The 19,864-nt window shown below is 37.5% G+C and overlaps 1 protein-coding gene across 2 annotated transcripts in view; it reads right to left on the bottom strand.

Moving 5' to 3' along the window:
- Positions 1-19,864, bottom strand: part of LOC126248297 (zinc finger protein 135-like) — a 192,334-nt gene that overhangs the window by 89,906 nt on the left and 82,564 nt on the right. The window contains exon 6 of one of the 2 annotated variants that reach the window (XM_049949162.1): positions 1,963-6,101. The exons of the other annotated variant lie outside the window; for it this stretch is intronic. Within the exon in view, the coding sequence (XP_049805119.1) occupies positions 5,456-6,101 (646 nt within the window). The 3' untranslated portion in view covers positions 1,963-5,455. Of the gene's footprint in view, positions 1-1,962; positions 6,102-19,864 lie in introns of those variants that run through there. 2 annotated transcript variants of the gene reach the window in all.

Raw genomic sequence — 19,864 nt, 5'->3', positions numbered from 1 at the left:
CTGTGGACCTGAGTACTGTCTTATTTATTTTTGGACATTTCTATTTCTTATACTGTAAGTTGCACCTCCTGATGGTAAGTATTGATCAATGCATATGTCTTCTCGTAAGTTAACCTCTATACGCAATTTTCCTTTTTATACAAATCACCAATGAGAAAAAAAATGATTTGAGGGGGCAAATAACGATGATTCTGCAATGGCAGGTTGAAAAATCTTAAGAAGCTTTTAAGCTTGGAGGAAAAATAAAGAAATTAAAAAAATGGAGGCTCTTCATAGTTGTCACTTCACTGTACAATGGGAAATATTTTCAGTATTGGTTTGCATTCAAACTGATACGGATGTTATAGTGTACTGAGGAATTAATTTCATTACAACTTGTGATTCAAATCACTCGCAGTTACAAGACTTTCTCAGGCCTATTGACAGTGAATGATGTAATACGTGTTAAGCACGTTCTGGTAAATTGTTCAAACTTACTGGCATATGTAAGAGCACATGAAAGTGTGTTGGAAAGGAGTTTGGGTAACTGAGAAAAAGGAAAGAAGTCTGACAACTCATTTAAGTTCAGATTACTACAAATGGGGACAAAATTTATACCAATAAATCTACAGTATTTGAATGAAAGTAACTAAAATTGAACTTTTTCTAAGCTCATTCTTAATTGATGTTGTTGACACCACTCTGGTTTATAAGCACAACTTGCAATGTAATAAGAACTTTGCTTTAAACAGGCAACTGAGTTGAGGGAATTTTATGTAACTTTGGATTCTGACATGTGTCCTAATTTCACTGAAAGTATATAAATAGTCGGCACCACATACATTCATGAACCAATTTTCTCAAAGCTTTATGTTAATGAATGTAGAAACATAAAAATTATAAGAATTTGTACACAGCTGAGACACATGTATCTATAATACCAAATGACATATGGACATTATGCTGGGTAATTAAAAGTATTAAGCCTTCAAAACATGTATTTTATGTTAAATTGGATTTTCTTTCAATGAAATATCAATGTATATTTAATAACAATGAGTACATATGTACATACATTGTGTAGCATTAGATGCTGGTGGCAATATGAGTTTTGTAGTACTGTAGTTGTGAGCAGTGGACAAGACTTCATTGGTAATCAGACGCTTCACACAACCAAGTTGCATGGGAAATTGCACACACATTCTCAGACCATCATACGCAAACACCCTTGAAATGTGAGGAATAGGACTTTGTTGTGTTAAACCTGTTTATTTTTTGTAGCTACACATAAAATAGTCACTTTGATTATGAATCTAAGGCGACATCACTGCAGTTGCATCACACAAATGAATCATTGCAAACACACACAAGTTTGATTACCTAATAACCAATTCAATAATAATTGATTGGTTTGATCCCTGGTGTGTGAATGGGAAACTACACCTCATCAATGAAGGTATGTGGCACCATTATTCACTGAACTGACAGGGGTATTAGAAAGTATGGAGGAAATGGGCAAGGAAGGCAACATAATTGTTTACCTTCTATTATAGTCTTACAAACTTACTGAAACAAACTGAAACTTTAAAAAAGACGTCTTGTGTGCAGCTACTAACAAAAGAGCTAGAACACGTTTTCTGACAGGTGTGTGTGGATTACCACTACACAATCATCCCATACCACAAAAACATGGAATCTCATTAATTAGACCTCCTGGAGAGAGGAACAGTAGCATTGTACACACAACTGTCATTAGCAATCATCCAACAGACACGAGCACCAAAACACTCCATATGGAATCAACCACATTGCAAACAGCAGAAGTCACACATGACTGTGTAAGTATGCAACAATCAGAAAAATACCATGAAGACAAGATGAAACTGATCATATCATGCATAGAAACATATAAGACCTAATCTGATCTAGTTTTGAACCAGACATAAAAAAATCAGAGCATTGATGTAATAACTTGTTACTTCATTAATCATCATTTTTAGTATATAGATATTGGCATTAAATTAATATTATCTCAATTAATAATAATGACATTTTAATTTAAATGAAGAATGTAAATAAAGAGTTAATAGTACAGATAAGTGTGGCTTTTATCAGAGGACCTTTTACCTGACTGCATTCCCATTCCATAATCTGCCCTAACTATCAAACATCTAACATAACATTTCTCGAGTAACTGCCTAATTTCACGCGCTTGGCATTTGTGCAAAATTTGACAACAGTCGTAAGTTCAAATACATGCCGGTGGTAGCAGTATTGAACCTGACCTCCCAGAGACTTGAATGAAAGTACAGGGGAACTTAAACAGATGCATTAAAAGAGCCCATAAATAAACTAAGAATATCAGTGGCACCATACAATAAGCTCTTAATGGTGACTAACGTCTCATGACAGAGGGTGTATAAGGACATATGATAAAAGGACACCAAAAGTCACAGTACTGAGCTAGGTTTCAGTTTGCCTATTTTCTGCTTTTTCCATAAAATAACAATTAATAATTGATGGTAGACTACCTGTTTTAATATGACTCCATTATCACAGAACTACAAAGCTTTAAGAAGGACATCAATAAGTAAAATATACCACTTAAACTTACGATTTAACAAAGCTGGAATGCTAATTATCTATTACATACACAAACACACTTAAAGGAACAATATTACTGACAGTCGTACATATGGTAAAGTCATGAAATAAAAAAGTCTTTAGGAATCTAGGGACCGGAAAACACAGCATCTATTTTGGCAAAATTTGCATCTATTTTTGTCAAAATTCTCATCTATTTTCTTTGTTTGTAAATGATTAGATGAAAAGACTTGAAAGGTTATCACGCAACACAAGTGGTGACAAACAAATTATTAGTTATTTGAAATTGACTGTTAGAAAATGTACTGATTTGGTTCTTTTTGAATGGAATGTTTGCTTTTGCAACAAATTCAACGCTATTTTCTTCCCAACTGGCCTGTGTTTGGCTGCATTAGATGGTTCAAATGGCTCTGAGCACTATGGGTCTTAACTCCTGAGGTCATCAGTCCCCTACAACTTAGAATTGCTTAAACCTAACTAACATAAGGACATCACACACATCAATGCCCGAGGCAGGATTCGAACCTGTGACCATAGCGGTCGCGTGGTTCCAGACAGTAGAACCTAGAACCGCTCTGCCACTCCAGCCAGCAGCTGCATTAGAGCTTTCAGAAATGATTGCTCTGCTGAAAAGCAGCAGCATTTTCCTGCTGTTTAAGTGAATGTGTGTCTGATATAAGGTGTTTCTGGACATTATTTGTCCTTCCCACCCAATTTGAGGATTAAAAAATCCACAGACTACTAACTTTGACCTTTTGTGGACATTCATAGCTGTATGACCCATGCTTGACCCAATGACACAGATAGAACTGACATGGCACTTACCGTAGAAGTAGACCCGAACATTTGGCAACTCAATTTCAAGCTAGGGGAAGAATTTCGACGCCATCAAAAAAGTTACAGATTTTTATTTTCTACAATTGCTATAGCACAGAGGGCGGGCACTATAGGTAATAATTGCAGAGGACCACTAGTGTGAACAGATTAGAATATTGACCGCCACAGGGGAAGGAGCGTGGGGCCCAACAAACCGCACCTTCATTTTGATGGGTAGCATTCTACAGCAGAACTGACACATTGTCACAGGGGCTGCCGATCTCTTCTGGTGGTGTTGAGGTTGTAATCAAAATCCGTGAAGAACCAAGATTAGTCACTTCACTTATTTTAAATGAAGAAAAGAAAACAATGAGCAACGTACAACACAAAGCATTTGGTGACGAATACCACACAACTGCTTGTTAACAATGTTGTTCAGGCCTGACCTCTAGCGGTATTCGATGCAACTACAGTTCAAAACATCTGCCACCTAATTTGCCACATTAAAACTGTCTGCAGCGTACTATCTTTTGAGCTTTAACAAACAAACAAATATATGCATTTGTTTCTTATAAAATGCTAGGTCCCATGGCTGAGTACTACGTTGCACTATGTGACGTTTATATTGAACAGACCAGTCTCGACTACATTGGCATGGCACCAAACCACTGAGCACATTGATGCATTCGTACACTATATTTTGCAAGTAGGTTCTTGTATACATTATCTTTCCAAACTGGGGGTCACCAGATGATGTACAATGCCAGTAACTGCTTACATTTTCGACATTAAAAAGCAGAAAATAAGCTATTTCAAACTATCTCTAATAAATAGCTAATTTGGATATAATTCGCTATGAAACAGCGCCTATTAAGAAATTTCGCATCTCGAGGCAGAATTTGGATCTATTTATCGCAAAATGCAAATTTTTCCGGTCTCTAGGAATAACAAATCTAACAACTGTTCTACATTAATCGAAGTTTGAAGGGAAAATCACACACACACACACACACACACACACACACACACACACACAAAGTTTGTTTATTGAGCAAACATTGTTCTTTTTGCACATTTTGAAGTGCATTACAGAACAAAACATTAAACATACAGAAAATAAAGGCAAGTAAAATTTAAATTATAAAGTCATTTAGATCAAATACCATAAAGAATTTATAAATGTATGCACACACACACACAAATTTTATCGTCATTTATGTTAGATGAGAAATATTACAAAAGGAGGCCATTTTCTGGGTACTATAAATATTCAAAAAAAAACATAAAACATAAGTCTACAACATGTGTACAAGTAATTCATTAAAAAATCATTCTTTTCACAAATAACTAATTAACTTTACAAAAGTAATATTGATATTTCAGAGTAACACAAAATATATCAAATTAATAAAACTGTGGGAGAACAGAGGCAAGCAATGTACCATCCTGCTTCTCCCAATTATATAACGCAGGACTGCTCACTTGAGATGCCTATTGGCATCTGATACTATATTTACTTCTTACAATCTAACAAACCTAACTGGCTGTATTTTTCTTACACAAACTACTACCACATCATATTTCCAAGGTTCTCTCATCATCAGTCCATACAAACACAAAATGGTGCAGTCACTCAAGTAGTGACTGAAACCATGAGATTCAGGAACTAAATACTATGGAGACTTTCAGCTTCCTTTAGTTTTTCCATTTCTTCTGCTACCAATCAGGCACCATCAAATAATACCACTTTCTCCGGTCATTTGTTACTGAACCAAGTTTATTATTCTATTCATCTATCTGTGTCCCAACAACTATTGGAACTGGGATAATGTTTGTTTAAGGAGTAGCTTGTTTTAGTAATCATTGTCTTATAAATGTGTTGGCATATTTATCATTTGTGGACCCATAATCACTTTTTCATTCTGCAACCGTTTTGGGTGACACGCTGTAAATGATGAGTGGTAAGAAACAACTCTATAAACTTCATCACACTAATTCCCTGAGCTCATCAAAAAATTCCTAGAAGCTATAGGAATGATAACACTGGCAAAATTACTCAGTTGCGTAACCTATAGATGTGTCTGCCAAAGTGCCTCCCAGAATGAACATTGAGATGTCTTCTAAAGTAGTCAAACTGATTGAATGAACGGAAGCAGTACGGACACCGATATGTGCGTTCAGCTAGTGGCCCCTCTTCATATTTTCTGGTCTGAAGAGATGAAACTGATCGTCTGCTACTGGTGTATGAATTGGGAAGTTCATTAAGATGGATACGTCTGTGTTTTCTCAAAACTGATGCTGTGGGAATTACCTTTCCACAATCTTTACAGACATACAGTGGTTTACTAACATTTGGAACGTGTGTGAAGACATGTTTTACAAGAGCATACTTCTTGCGAAAACATTTTCCACATGTTGCACACGTTGGCAATTCTTCATCAGTGCTTGGATCTGTGGCATGTGGACTACTATCAGAAAATGATGCTGGAAAGTCACTAGAATCAGCACTATGGCTCCTCTTCCTCTTTATGTGAAGTACTGACACATCATGTTGTAGGTCAGTAATGGAACTGAATCTTGTAATACTAGAATGAACGTCATGAACATCTGCTTCATCACTAAAACCCAGGCCATTTCTCTCATGTTGGAATCTTCTGCTACGAGTGTGACTCCTCAATCTTCTGGCTGCAGTGCGAACGGGTCTGAAGACAACAAATTTATACAATAACACACATCATATGTGAAATATAAATACCTGCAACAAAGAAAGTGTGGTAAAGCATTAAACTGTAATACAAGGAACAATAAAACACTAATTACTAAGCAGAACCACCCATCAGTGCACATACATAGAATTTAGAATTAACCAAGATTTATGAATGGCATAACAAAATATATTAAACCAAGGAAATAAAACCATTAACGGTCCATCATCTTCACAAATAGAATTTCTTCAGTTTTTACCAATAACCCAAACAACTACTTCAATCAACCAGCTTCTTATAAGGCCTTCAGTGCCATGCTAAGGTCATTATTTTGACTAAATTTTCATTTATTTTGTTTAATATTATGTGAGGTGACAGAAAGTTGCCTATCTATCCAGTTGTTGAACAGAAGCAACCCAAGGAATGTAGAAGTACACACAAGCAGAAGGAAAAATGAACAAAAATTAAATCTTGACCTTATCACGATCCTTGCAAGAAGGGAAAGGCACACAGGAAATAAGAAACGATAGAAGAGAAATGTACAGTGAAATGAGCAATGAAATGCTGCACCAATTCAATGATTATTATAACAAATTAGTGTATGTGAAGAGTCTCAAGCACCAACTTCATAATAGCTGAAATTTGAATTCAAGAATTTAATAATATTTACAGGAATAAATGAGGGAAGATGCTTATGATGTAACACTCTGAACATGAAACTTAACTTCTTCTTACACATAACTGAACTGCATACTGAATAGAGTTTTCCATTAGGAAATGTGAGGGTGAATTCAAACAGAAGTGGTGTAAAGAAGAATTGCCATGGTATTGGAACACTGTTTATCAGGAAGACAAAATTCCTTTAATTCACAAACCAATTTGCAATTAAGAACTGAAACCATATTATATACAACACAGAAAAATTAAAAAAGCATGCTATTAAAAAAGAGTACGGAGCAAGCACTATGCACATAAAATGTCTATATGTAAAACAAAGCTGCTCTGGATGGACTGTGAGCAGAAAATAGTAAACAGCAGCTACTCTGGAAAAACATTAAAATCTTCCTTCTAACAATTTAGGGAAAAAGATCAGATACAAAAGTTTTAAGAAACACATTACACTAATTCCTCTGTCAGCAGAAAAATTAGTGTGAAATAAGTAGGAAAAAGGTAGTATAGATGTCTAAAACACAAAACAGATAAGAGATACAAAATGGCAAAGAAGAAGAAGAAATACTGTAGAAGCAATTGTGGTTGTGAAAGATAGATGCCACTTACAGAAGAGTTAAGGCAAACCTTCGGACAAAACAGAAACAACTGTACAGGTATCACGAGCTCAGATGGCAAGTTAGTACTAAGCAAAGGAGAAAAACTTGAAAGGTGGGAAGTATGTATGAAAGGACTATGCAAAAGGCACAAACTTGAAGCCAATAATATGGAAAGCAGATGAAGGTGACATGGGAGATAAAATATTATGGAAAAATTTGACTTATCATTGAAAATTCTATGTTGAAATGAGGCAAATGGGGTAAATGACACACACTTAGAACTATTGAGATTTTTGAAAAAACTACCCATGAGAAAACTATTTTACTTGATATGCAAGATACACGAGACAGGGAAGACACCTTCAGACTTCAAGGAGGATATAATAGGCAGTGGAAAAATGCTCCTATCAGAGCACATGAAAAAACATGAAAGGCAAATATGCTCCTTTTTAAAAGTGTATGACTGAAAAATGGGTACCAGATGCCTCATTCTACCTTCCTCAGCACCTTAAAAGTTTGGAATCCAAAAAAATTCACACTTTTTATGCTGAGAAAAAGAGGGAGAGGGAGAGGAGACAGTAGTGGGAAAGAGACCTTCCTCAGCATCTTTAAAAATTTTCCCAAAACTTTCGGCATGAAACCATACATTCGTTTTAACATTCAACTCACCTGACTCCCACAAACTCCCCTAACTGTAACTTGCTCACATCCACTGGTCAATCAATCATAAGTCACTCATACTCATCAACTCCCACTTGCCCATTCTCACCCATTCATTCAGCCCAACTCATTGTCATTATTTCTCTGTGCCCATTGGCAATGTTTCTATCACTCTTTTCCTAGTACTGTTCTGTCACTGTGTTCCACTGCCACTGCGTCCCTCTATTCCTCTCATGTTGCCACTGTCTCCTTTGCTCTTTCTACACCACAACTACTGTCTACTATCATCCAGTATTTATTACTTTTCCATCTATTTCCCACTGCCACTGTCTTCTCTCTCTCTCTCTCTCTCTCTCTCTCTCTCTCTCTCTGTGTGTGTGTGTGTGTGTGTGTGTGTGTGTGTGTGTAAAAACATTTGACATGCCAAAATTTTTAAAGGTGCTGAGGGAGGTAGAATGAGGCAGCTGGTACCCATTTTTCAATGTCTTTCAAACAGGAGCATATTCACTTGTTTTGTGCTCTGATAGGAGCAATTTTCCGCTGGTTTCCTTCTTTTTCCTGCTACATCAGGGCATGTCACTCATATGAAAAGAACTTTGTGTGTCAGTAAAATTTTCACAGTTTGCTTATGTCAAATTGAAATAACACAAATCTAATTTTACACCTCTGACTGGATTTTACATGCACAAAAATTTTGCATGTGCTTCAGCACTGCAAAGTGGTATTCCCAGAACCCTTTTGATCACAACAACATATTTCTGTGTGATACATCACTTAATAAACTAAGTTTTCGCCTCACTCACACTGGTTTTTATGGGCATATATTACATTTACAAGAAGAGTAACTCTGAACCTCTGTAACTCAGAAACAGATACAGATATCACAAAAATTTTCAAATTTGTTCTAGTTCATGATCTTAGGAATGTATCGCAAAAATTTCAGCCAATTGCTGTACACAGCCATGTGGAATTTCTGGCTTGGTTCTGGTGCCCAAAAACCACGTTTTTGAGGTGTTTCTCAATAATGGATAAAGATTTTTGAAAATGGAAAAATGGTACTTCTAGATAAATACCAACAGAATATACCATTAAAATTTGAGCAATCTGCTGTGGTCACTTATTTACATATCTGCTGATGACTATGAAAGAACGGAGAAAAATGTTCCCCTGTTGCATTTTATAAGTATTCTGCTAATAATTTGTGGTCTTTGGTTTACTTTTCCCGCAGTATTATGTATGTGATTGTTCAAATGTAAGTTATTTGTAACTGTAATCCACAAGTATTTAGTTGCAGATACAGTCTTTAGATGTGTGTGGTTTATCATGTAACTCAAATTTAGCAGATTCATTTTAGTACACATGTGAGTGACATCACAATTTTCATTATTGAAAGTCAACTGCCACTTTTTTAACCATACAGATATCTTGTCAATGATTTTGTAACTGGTTTTAATCATCAGATGACTTTACAAGATGGTAAATGATAGCATCATCTGCAAACAATCTAAAAGGGCCACTCAGATTGTCTCTTAAATTGTTTATGTAGATCAGGAACAACAGAGGGCCTATAACACTTCTTTGGGGAATGCCGCATATTACTTCTGTTTTACTCGACATCTTTCCATCAATTATTATGAAGTGTAATGTTTCTCACAGGAAATCACAAATTCAGCCATACAACTGAGACTATACTCCATAGGCACACAATTTGATTAGAAGTCAATTGGGAGGAAAGATGTCAAAAGCCTTCTGTAAACCTAAAAATATGGAAGCAATCTGACATCTCCACTTGTTACTATGTGAGAATAAAGAGCTTGTTGCTTTTCACAATGCTTTTCTCAATGATTTCGCTATTTGTCTATAATCCATTTTCTTTGAGGTAATTCATAATGTTTGAACACAGTTATGTTCCAAAATTCTACTGAAAATTGCCATTAGTGATATGGGTCAGTTAATTCAGCAGATCACTCCTATTTCAGAAAAATGAGTTAGTACCTCTGCTTTAGTGGCACTGTCACCATCAGTATCATCACCACTGTTACTGCGCAGTGAAGGTATTAACTGCATCTTGACACTGGTTCACTTTACATACAAGCAGAACCTCTCTGGGTTTTTTACGAGATTTCAAGGCAGAGTTTCACTGTGGAAAGTATTAAAAGCATCTCGCACTGAAGTTCATGCTAAATTCTGAACTTCTGTAATACTTCGCCATTCTTGGGGATTTTGTATTCTTTTAAATTTGGCATTTTTTTGTTGGTTCTGCAACAGTGTTCTCACCTGTTTTGTGTACCATGGGGGATCAGTACCATCTCTTATTAATTTATTTGGTGTGTATCTCACCCGTGATACCATTTCTCTGGATTCACACCACATCTGGTCTATGCTTACATAGTCAGAATGAAAGACCAGAGAGCGTCTGTCGGAAGGCAACAAGCAAACTTTTATTTGCTTAAAAAAAAAAAAAAAAAAAAAAAAAAAAAAAAAAAAAAAAAAAGAAGAAGAAGAAAAAGAAAAGAAAGAAAGAAAGAAAGAAAGAAAGAAAGGAAGGTGCATTTGGGTGTTACAATATTCAGTCTCGCTACAACAACTTTGTGGTCACGAAACCCTGTATCTGTCATGACGCTCCCTATTTGCTTAAGATTATTTGTTGCCAAGAGGTCAAGTATGTTTTCGCAACTATTTACACTTTGAGTGAGCTCCTGAACTACTGCTGAAAACAATTTTCACAGAAAGTATTCAGTACTATTTTGGATGACATTTTATACCAACCACAGTCTTTAAACATGTACAAGAGTTGCCCAGAAAGTAATGTACAATTTTTTTTTCTCAGCCGAAGACAATGTTACGAATGTGAAATGTTACGTGTGTATTATTTGAAGTCTCTTGAGTGGGCACGCCACATTTCTGTCACTTCTGACAGATAGCGTAGCTGCAGGATAGTTTCAAAATGGTGTCTGTAGGTGATGTGCATTACAAGCAATGAGCTGTCATTAAATTTTTCACTGCTGAGAAAGAAATTGTGGGGACTACTCACAAATGCTTGTCAAACTCTATGGAGCATCTGCTGTTGACAGATGTACACTTAGTCGCTGGGCATGCAGGGTGAGATCATCAGAAGGTGGCTCTGCGGAGCTCCACAATTTGCAGCAGTCGGGGAGACCATCCACGGCTGTCACACCTGACATGTTGCAGCGAGCTGATATCATTCACCAATAAAGAACGACATTCGTGGGAGACATTTTGAGAATGATGAGGTGATTCACACAGTGTAGCACTGGCTCCATCACCAGGGCAAGGATTGGTACCAACAGGGCATACACGCCCTTGTTTCGTGCTGAAGGAAGGCCATACAACGGGATGGAGATTATGTGGTAAAATAGTGTGTGTACATAAAACACCATTCTTTCGAGTGCGTAATGCTCAATATGTTCAATAAAGAATTGTTGAGGAAAAAAATTTGTTGCATTACTTTCTGGGCACCCCTCGTATTTTTCTCAACATAGCAACTGTAGATTGAAGTCAACACTGACTGTAATTGTATGAGTGCAGTACCTATTTGAAATTAGACACTTATTTTCTCTGAACTGTTCAGCAACTGTATCAAGTGCGTCAGGTGGGCAGGGGGCAGAGGGGGGAGTTTGGTAAACGGAACCAATGACTAACTTATTCTGGGTGTAAAGTATAACCTCTACCCATACTAACTCACAGGAACCATCTACCTCAATTTCACTACAACGTAAACCACTTCCCACAGCAATAAATACTCCAGCACCAACTGTATTTCATCCATCTTTTCTGAAAAAGGTTAGGTCTTTTATAAAAATTTCGGCTGAACTTATTTCCGGCTTTAGTCAGCTTTCCATGCCTATAACAAAGTGAGATACAGTGCCTTCTATTAGTGCTTGGAGCTCTCGTTTTTCCCAAACACAGCTACGACAAACAACAACTGCAACACCGATTGTTGCTAGGTCTACCTTCGTCCCAGGTTTGCCATGCACCTTTTTAGACTGGCACCCTTTCTGTAGATTCTCAAGACCCAGTCCCCACTCAACTCCCACTAACTGTGTAGCAGCTTTCTGTGTGCAATGGACCCTTGACCTATTAATCAGAATGTGGAAACCCACCACTTTACAGCATGTGTCGAGGAATCTGCAGCCTAGACAGTCGCACAACCATCTGAGCCTCTGATTCGGACCCTCCACTCAGCTCTGTACCAAAGGATCACAGTCGGTTCTGTTGATGATGCTACTGATAGTGAACTCTGCCTTCATGTTGCAAGCAATCTTTACAACATCAGGTAGCTGCCCGAAACCAGAGAGAATCTCTTCCAGTTCAAAGTGACACACACCATTAGTATCAACATAAGCCGCCACCTGCATATGGCGTGAGTGACTGCATCTGGCTGAGGGACTATGTCAGCCACAGACTGCACCCAAAACCTGCTTGTCAGACAAACCACAGAGGCCCTCTGATTGCCCCCTCCCCCCCCTCCCCAACCCCCCTCCACCCTGGAAAGTCTTTCACTACCTGCCACACCTTGGGACGACCTCCCACTCAACCACACAAGATGGGTCAACCTCAGTGTAGGCAGCACCTGGAGCGGCCACAGTAGTCGACCAATTGGAAGACACTCGGGATGTGCTGGATGTTCCTCAGATCCCCACTTCTGTTGCCCCCATTGTGATGCCCACTGGTAATAGCCTCAAGCTCCTCAAGTCAACCGAAGTCAATGTGTCTTGGAGCTGTGAGCAAAGGGTTACCAACTCAGCTCTCATGTGAACACAGAAATCACAGTTCCTACCTGTACTAAAGGTGGCCTGACAAATACACAAACATGCACAAAATATAGGAGCTTAAGCTAAAGAGCACAGGTGAAATTTAAAATAAGCCACTTTTTATGAGAAGTTACACCAATTCCCATTACTCTGATGTACTGCTACAGTAACAGAAGCTACCACTCCATTGCCTGTCTTTTTGAGCCTAGTATCACTTATGCTAATAACCACGTGGCTTATCTTTTAATATGACAAGGAACGCTGTGCTGTCTTAAGGGAAATGATTAAAAATTTTAAAAAAACTGTATAATGTCTGAAGTTAATAATTCAGATAATAAAATTAAATCTGTATGGGCAATAGTTAAGAGAGAAATCAGGAAATCAATGAAGGAGTGTGGGGACTTTGATATTTAAAATAAAAAAACAAAAAGAAATGCTGAATCACAGTTACTCTACACTCTTGCAAAGAAATTAAGAATGTAATCAACTTCTCCCCATGAACCATGGACCTCGCCGTTGGTGGGGAGGCTTGCATGCCTCAGCGATACAGATAGCCGTACCGTAGGTGCAATCACAACAGAGGGGTATCTGTTGAGAGGCCAGACAAACGTGTGGTTCCTGAAGAGGGGCAGCAGCCTTTTCAGTAGTTGCAGGGGCAACAGTCTGGATGATTGACTGATCTGGCCTTGTAACACTAACCAAAACGGTCTTGCTGTGCTGGTACTGTGAACGATTGAAAGCAAGGGGAAACTACAGCTGTAATTTTTCCCGAGGGCATGCAGCTTTACTGTATGGTTAATGATGATAATGTCCTCTTGGGTAAAATATTCCGGAGGTAAAATAGTCCCCCATTCGGATCTCAGGGCGGGGACTACTCAAGAGGATGTCGTTATCAGGAGAAAGAAAACGCGTTCTACGGATCGGAGTGTGAAATGTCAGGTCCCTTAATCGGGCAGGTAGGTTAGAAAATTAAAAAGGGAAATGGATAGGTTAAAGTTAGATATAGTGGGAATTAGTGAAGTTTGGTGGCAGGAGGAACAAGACTTTTGGTCAGGCGAATACAGGGTTATAAATACAAAGTCAAATAGGGGTAAATGCAGGAGTAGGTTTAATAATGAATAAAAAAATAGGAATGTGGGTAAGCTACTACAAACAGCATAGTGAATGCATTATTGTGGCCAAGATAGACACGACGCCCACGCCTACTACAGTAGTACAAGTTTATGTGCCAACTAGCGCTGCAGATGACGAAGAAATTGAAGAAATGTATGATGAAATAAAAGAAATTATTCAGATAGTGAAGGGAGATGAAAATTTAATAGTCATGGGTGACTGGAATTCGGTTGTAGGAAAAGGGAGAGAAGGAAACGTAGTAGGTGAATATGGATTGGGGGTAAGAAATGAAAGAGGAAGCCGCCTAGTAGAATTTTGTGCAGAGCATAACTTAATCATAGCTAACACTTGGTTCAAGAATCATGAAAGAAGGTTGTATACATGGAAGAACCCTGGAGATACTAAAAGGTATCAGATAGATTATATAATGGTAAGACAAAGATTTAGGAACCAGGTTTTAAATTGTAAGACATTTCCAGGGGCAGATGTGGACTCTGACCACAATCTATTGGTTATGAACTGAACCCAGTTCTAAGCAAAGAAGGGAAAGCAGAAAGGTGGGAGGCGTATATAGAGGGTCTATACAAGGGCGATGTACTTGAGGACAATATTATGGAAATGGAAGAGGATGTAGATGAAGATGAAATGGGAGATATGATACTGCGTGAAGAGTTCGACAGAGCACTGAAAGACCTGAGTCGAAACAAGGCCACCGGAGTAGACATCATTCCATTAGAACTGCTGACGGCCTTGGGTGAGCCAGCCCTGACAAAACTCTACCATCTGGTGAGCAAGATGTATGAGACAGGCGAAATACCCTCAGACTTCAAGAAGAATATAATAATTCCAATCCCAAAGAAAGCAGGTGTTGACAGATGTGAAAATTACCTATCAGTTTAATAAGTCACGGCTGCAAAATACTAACGCGAATTCCTTACAGACGAGTGGAAAAACTAGTAGAAGCCGACCTTAGGGAAGATCAGTTTGGATTCCGTAGAAATATTGGAACACGTGAGGCAATACTGATCCTACGGCTTATCTTAGAAGCTAGATTAAGGAAAGGCAAACCTACGTTTCTAGCATTTGCAGACTTAGAGAATGCTTTTGACAATGTTGACTGGAATACTCTCTTTCAAATTCTGAAGGTGGCAGGGGTAAAATACAGGGAACGAAAGGCTATTTACAATTTGTACAGAAAGCAGATGGCAGTTATAAGAGTCGAGGGGTATGAAAGGGAAGCAGTGGTTGGGAAGGGAGTGAGACAGGGTTGTAGTCTATCCCCGATGTTATTCAATCTGTATATTGAGCAAGCAATAAAGGAAACAAAAGAAAAGTTCAGAGTAGGTATTAAAATCCATGGAGAAGAAATAAAAACTTTGAGGTTTGCCGATGACATTGTAATTCTGTCAGAGAAAGCAAAGGACTTGGAAGAGCAGTTGAACGGAATGGACAGTGTCTTGAAAGGAGGATATAAGATGAACATCAACAAAAGCAAAACGAGGATAATGGAATGTAGTCAAATTAAGTCGGGTGATGCTCAGGGAATTAGATTAGGAAATGAGACACTTAAAGTAGTAAAGGAGTTTTGCTATTCGGGGAGCAAAATAACTGATGATGGTCGAAGTAGAGAGGATATATAAAATGTAGACCGGCAATGGCAAGGAAAGAGTTTCTCAAGAAGAAAAATTTGTTAACATCGAGTATAGATTTAAGTGCCAGGGAGTCATTTCTGAAAGTATTTGTATGGAGTGTAGCCATGTATGGAAGTGAAACGTGGACGATAAATAGTTTAGAGAAAAAGAGAATAGAAGCTTTTGAAATGTGGTGCTACAGAAGAATGCTGAAAATTAGATGGGTAGATCACATAACTAATGAGGAGGTATTGAATAGAATTGGGGAGAAGAGGAGCTTGTGGCACAACTTGGCTAGAAGAAGGGATTGGTTGGTAGGACATGTTCTGAGACATCGAGGGATCACCAATTTAGTATTGGAGGGCAGCGTGGAGGGTAAAAATCGTAGAGGGAGACCAAGAGATGAATACACTAAGCAGATTCAGGATGTAGGTTGCAGTAGGTACTGGGAGATGAAGAAGCTTGCACAGGATAGAGTAGCATGGAGAGCTGCATCAAACCAGTCTCAGGACTGAAGACCACAACAACAACATCAACAAAGAACCTATTTTTCAGATATATGCAGTGTATTCTGTCACATATGTAATACATTAGTATCACACAGGATATTTCTAGACAGACTGAAATATGCTATAGTCAGGTTCCTTTACAAGGAAGGTAATAAAAGAGACATTAGTAACTGTCAACCAGTTTCACTACTTACCTTCTCATCTAAGGCACTGCGAAAGATTATGTATGCAAGAACCATAACGTACCTCTTTAAAAATAAGGTAATTAGTCAAGCTGCATTTAGATCTCAAAGGGGTCTCTCCATAGAAGACACTACTTTTCATTTCACAAATCAGATTATACCAAACTTAAATGGCAAGCGTTGCATTAAGAAACCCAGCTAAACAATGAAACAGCACCTTCAGAACAGAGAATAATGACTGTAGGTGGGCCCACTCTTGTTCTTGTTATATATAAATGATCAGCCATCATACAGGCAAACAGCAGCATAGTTCTTTTCTCTGCTTACGCAAATATTATAAACAAGTCAATGGAGAGAATTCAACACACAAAGTGATAAATAAAGTAAATTTTCTTGGAAATTAATTACTGGTTCTCTGCAAATGAACTGTCACTGAACTTGGATAAAACAAAAAAGACAATCCTGTATTGTACAATGCCTGACCACACCATTAAAAACAATGCACTATGGTACATCAAAAAAGAAAAGGAATGTTCTTAGGTGTTTACATTGTTAAAAGCCCGAGCTGAAAATTGCATACTACAAATCATCTTAAATGTCTAAGCTCTCCAATTTTTGGATTACACATAATATCAGATTTTGGAGATGAAAATGCCAAAAAATTGAATTACTTTTCCTATTTTCATTCAGTGCTGTATTAGAGTACCATATTCTGGGTTTTGTCACTGTGGAAAAATGTGTTTATTGTATGGAACTGTGTAATAAGGATAATATGGGGTGTCTACTCTACACACTCTTCTAGAAAGTTCTTTAAACAGTTGGGAACACTGACACCAACTAACAGTACGCTAACTCCATTATGAACTTTGTTGTCTACAAGAATCACAGTTTGAAAACAACAGTAATATCCACAAATTCAATACTAGATGGAGAAATTACTTACACGATCCATCACTCAGCCTTAGTGTGGCACAGATATGAGTGAAATATAAAAATCTCTGACCACTTACCTAGTAATTTAAAGAATGTAATAATATTAGAATTAACTTCAAACACAAACTAAAATCAAATCTGGTTGTGTATAGTAAGGGAAGTGCTTGTGTTTGAGAGTAAATCATCAACAAGATGCCTAATATTTCACTGAGAAACTTGATTATAATTGTAAAAACTGACTCGTTCCACATCATAGGAAGAACTATGAAGCACACAAATAACTAAAGTAAACTCACAAAACACAATCAACTGCCCTTTTTCCACACTCAGTTCAGGCTAGTGTCATGTGACAACTTAGAAACATAATTCAACAGGCTAGAATAGTTGTCAATGGATAATCTATGTGGTGCTGATTAGCAAATCTAATGGAAAATTGTGAAAAATGAAATAAAATGATCATATGGCATTTCTGGTGGGAGACACCATCTCAAATTGTTCAGCTGCTTAGTGCAAGCCTTTTTACTAGATGCCACTTTGGTTACTTGCGCAGAGAAGATGATGATGATGAAATGACGACAACAACACGATACCCTGTCAGTCCCTGAGCAGATAAAATTTTCAAGCTGGCTGGCTTCCCCACATGGTAATCAGCCACACTGCCATCTCAGCCACAGAGGTGGATGGCAAACTATGCATCTGTAGAGACTTTAACCTCTAACTACAGGGCACAGTCTGAACACCCTCCCCACCCACACCCACACCCACCCACACACACACACACACACACACACACACACACACACACACACACCAGAAATTTTTTAAATTTTTTGTTAATAATTTCTGTGTTGGCGCACTACAGGCTCGCCATTTTAGGTATTCTCAGGGTGCCACGGAGGCTTGTGATAGGTGGATGTGCGCCATGTCTTAACACTAAGTACCCATTTTACATTGTTAGGGTTTCTGTGCTTTTACACAGCATTTATTTACAATATGCTAATATGATAATTTGCTTTTATTTCAGTATATTTACAACAATGGCTCACTTTCTCTGTGGTGAGGATACTTTACAACTGTTAGAAGAAGGTGCTGAGTCAGAATGTGAAGACATACACAGAAATAACCCAGAAAAAGAAGAAATAGATAACATTAGTGATCATGATTTGATACATAGTGAATACCTTTCAGAGATTGACCAAAGGCTCTTCTTCTGTTGAAAAAGAAGAAAGCCCAGGGAACCATTTTTATGGTAAGAGCAGATATAAACAGAGTAAATCTGCCCCACTTCATCGTATATGGCAGGACAATATTGTAGAAGAGTGTGTGGGATTGAAAGGACCTGCTGATTATAAAAATGAAATGTTGCCAGTAGATAGTTGGGAACTATTATTTATCAATGATATGATTGAAACTATAGAGCACCATACCAACAAAAAAACTTTAGGATAAACATTTAACTCCATTATTGTGGCTGTATTATGATAAAAACATTCACTGCTATGGGTTACGAGCTTATCTTGAATTACTTCTGTTTACTTCAATACTCTAGTCAAATCATGAAGAAGTTCGATCGCTATGGACAACTGGTTTTACTGGTAGAGATATTTTTTGAAGTGTAATGGGAATAAACAATTTTTATTCATACATTTCAATGTCACCTTTGATGACATCAGTACACAAGAAGAAAGAAAAATCTACAGATTAACTGGCACTGCTATGAGAAATTTATGAAAAGTTAATTAGCAATGGTAGCACGAACTTTTCTTGTTCAAAATATTTGTGTGTTGGTGAAATGTCGGTAAAATATTGAGGAAGGTGCTCATTCAAAATGTTTATCAAAAGTAACCTGGAAAATATGTGAGACCGCATTGCTTACATAATGCATTTATATGCTCTGGAAAACTGCTTAACCTCTCACAGTACCAACACAGGATGTGCTAAAACTTACAAAGGCATTTTATGGAACTAACAGAAACTTCACTGGAGGAAGTTGGTTTACATCTTTTGAGTTAGCAGATGAATTATTGAACCGATTACTAACATATGTGGGTACTGTATGAAAAAACAAATGGGAAATTTGTCACAAGTTTTTGTCTGATAAAAGACGATCCACTGAAACATCATTAGCAGGGTTGCCTGCTGTGAGCAAAAATCTTAAGTAGTAACATCAACATCTTTTGTAATGAACTGGTGTTAGATGGAGAAAGCAAGCCAAATGGTAGATGTGTTTCATTAAGACCACTGATATTTTATTTCAATAAAAGGAAACACATTTGGTGACAAAAAATATGTATTTCCTCGGAGTCACAAGATAGATTTAAAATATCTTCACTGTGTTCAGAAATAACTTCAGAAAAAAGTAGGCCTCTTGAAAAAAATGTATAAGGTGGGGAAGAATTGTGTAAACCATCACTGTAGGTAACCACCAATAAAATGTTGGTTCTACTATGTTTGTTTATGTCTGTTATTACCCACTGTGTTATATCTATTATTTTACAGGTATTGTATGAGTTTTCTTCTGAGAAATATGAGTACATAGCATACACACTGCTAGTGACTGACACAATTTTCGTCTTCTTATCATCCATACTTTCTAACATATAAACTACTTTTGAAGAGTCAAACTGTACTAGAACAAATAAAATATCTATAAAACGCCACACTGTACAACATACTCGCGGTGAGACAG

This window comes from Schistocerca nitens, chromosome 3 (assembly GCF_023898315.1).
Source record: "Schistocerca nitens isolate TAMUIC-IGC-003100 chromosome 3, iqSchNite1.1, whole genome shotgun sequence".
In the NCBI taxonomy this organism is placed as follows: domain Eukaryota; kingdom Metazoa; phylum Arthropoda; class Insecta; order Orthoptera; family Acrididae; genus Schistocerca; species Schistocerca nitens.
The sequence above is the reverse complement of the archived record's forward strand: the minus strand, read 5'-3'. Positions and strand labels throughout refer to the sequence as shown.